Below are 2,495 nucleotides of genomic sequence, written 5' to 3'. Positions count from 1 at the left end.
AGAACTCTCCTGCACCTGTGCTTTCCCTTGGGGAACTCACATGTGCATGTCCTTCTTTTATTTTCTCAGTAAAATCTACATCTTTTGCAAAAATAAATGGAGAACACACACACACACACACACACACACACACACACACGACCTCAACATAAAATTCTTCTGTGCTTATATATTTAAAAGTACATGTAAAAGTAGAACTGAAGGTAATCACAAAATATTTCTTAAAAGAATACTTTTATTATTTTTGTTATTATTGGAAAGAAAGCTTCTCTCTGAATCTTCTGCACTATGGGTGGGAGGTTCAGTGATATTTGTGGGCCAGAGCGCTGGCCACTCCAGCCACCATCTTCTGCCAGGAAGCCTGCATCTGGGGGGTGAATTCCTTGCCAAAATGTTTTGCCAGAATAATCACAAGCATGTTTCCCAGGAGCTGTGAAGTGGAAAGAGACAATAGATAATAAGCACAGTGTACAGAGAGATCTAAACTGTTTTCCTGTTATCTAAACACCCAGTTCTCACTCAGAACTACGCATATGTCAATTTCCCTCAAAGCCTGAGGTGAAGCCCAGGTACCCAAACTACACAGGTAGTTCATTCCCTTTGTGGAACTAATCAGGCTTTAAATATTTAAATTTAAATGTGTGTATCATGATTTGAAATTTTATATCTTACCAACCCAAAACCCCACATTTTTTGGACTTAAAAAAAAATTTTAAAAACACGGTTATCAGTTATCTTTCCAAACCCAATGCAGTCCACATGTTCCAGTTGTTTGTCTGTCTGAGACACATAACCCCTCTTCTGGGGTTGTAAGTTGAGCATTAGAAACACTTCACAAAATGCCCAACCAATATGGGAATTGCCTTAGCAATGCTTGGCCTAGGTTTCTTCTTTTTACTGAGTCAACGTGAGAATATCCTCTCTATAGCTATTCTTTTCTTGCTTTTAGCAGGGTTTAAAATGAATTAAAAAGAGGGAAAAAGAATTTTCTTGTAGAAAAGGGTTCATCCTATAAGAGTTTCATTTTAAAAACCGATCTTCTCCATCTTTATATAACTATCCTCTCAAAGCCAACAGAGTGTACTCTAGACTTCTAGAAGCACCCCTTAGGCCTAAGTACCACTTGGTCTCAGCTGAGTGAGCCCTCTGCAGTTGCTTTACTCCCGAATTCAATATCTCAGAATATGTCACTCTCTACAGGTAGCTTCACTAATGCTCAGATCAATGCTTAATTACCTAAGCTTTCCCAAGGCTGAGAGCAAAAGAAATTGAGTATCTCCTGGACTCACCCTGAAGTTCTCAGGATCCACATGCAGCCTTTCACAATGCAGCTCACTCAGCTGGGAAAAGACACCCTTGAGGTCATCTATGTCCCTTAAAGCGTCTCCCAAGGAAGTCAGAACCTTCTTGCCATGGGCCTTGACCTTGGGGTTACCCATGATGGCAGAGGCAGAGGACAGGTTTCCAAAGCTGTCAAAGAACCTCTGGGTCCAGGGATAGACAACCAGGAGCCTATGAGATAGAGCAATGATAATTGGAAAGTCAGGGTGTCTCACAAATCCCAAGAAGATGCCTAGATTTCTGCTAGTTGCAGTTTCCTTCCTACCCTCCCTTGTCCTGGCCCCCAGATCCTACCTTCCCAAGGTTTCTCCTCCAGCTTCTTCCACATTCACTTTTCTCCACATGCTTGTGATAGCAGTCTTATCCTCAGCTGTGAAATGAACCATGGTGTCTGGTCTAGGAGCTTATCGATAATCTCAGATGCTTCAGAAGCAACTGAAGACTACTAGAAGGCACGTCCAACTACTAGAAGGCACATCCTTTTATTCTTCATCCCCCACGCTGTGGCCCCTTGACTCACCACATATCCTGAGGCTATTGGTCAATAACAAAGGCTATTGGTCAAAGGCAAGGCTGGTCACACTGAGGGCGTGGTTTGAGCAGGGCAGGGTTCAGACAACCATGTTAAGATAGTGCTAGGGAGGCCCCCTCAAAGGAATTTCACTGCTAACACTTTTTTTTAGGGTCTTTCTGCTGTTTCAAGTCAATTGTCTCAATTTTCCTTTTAATTCTTTAACTAGTTTTCCTTCTCTTGTCAGAGAATTTTCTAGGTCTTCCTTGCCAGTCTTTTCTACATTTTTGTCTCTAGTCTCAGAGAGGCCTAGAGGTTAAAGCATAGACACCTATGTAAAAAAAATCAGGTATTAGGAGATTCGTATTTAAGCACAGTGTTTAATATCTCTGATGGAGCAAATATAAATGTCATATAGGTAGGAATGATTTCCAAAGGAAAAGTGCTATATTGATCTTTGAATGCATTCTTTATGGGTTTAGGCCACTGTCTCCCTAGTTCACAATAATTTGAGGAAAAAGATTTCTGTGAAGCATCAGTTTTAGTGCAGACATACATTAGTGTTGTGTAACACAACATAGGACTGAACCCTAGCTTCAATCTGAAATAAATAAAGCATGTCTACTTTGAGCAAACATTTTTG

General features: G+C 40.9%; 1 protein-coding gene across 1 annotated transcript; it reads right to left on the bottom strand.

The window, feature by feature from the left end:
• Nucleotides 1-301: 301 nt before the first annotated feature.
• Nucleotides 302-1,727, bottom strand: LOC124091188 (hemoglobin subunit gamma). Its single transcript, XM_046442149.1, has 3 exons — nt 1,636-1,727; nt 1,290-1,512; nt 302-430 (listed from the first exon to the last, which is right to left on the bottom strand). Exons 1-3 carry the CDS (start codon nt 1,725-1,727, stop codon nt 302-304), a joined length of 444 nt encoding a protein of 147 aa, XP_046298105.1.
• Nucleotides 1,728-2,495: the final 768 nt, after the last annotated feature.

Source organism: Marmota monax, unplaced genomic scaffold (assembly GCF_021218885.2).
Source record: "Marmota monax isolate L192 unplaced genomic scaffold, Marmota_monax_Labrador192_F-V1.1 WCK01_AAM20220418_F8-fsc00068, whole genome shotgun sequence".
In the NCBI taxonomy this organism is placed as follows: Eukaryota; Metazoa; Chordata; class Mammalia; order Rodentia; family Sciuridae; genus Marmota; species Marmota monax.
Note: the sequence above shows the minus strand (reverse complement) of the source record. Positions and strands in the feature narration are given on the sequence as shown.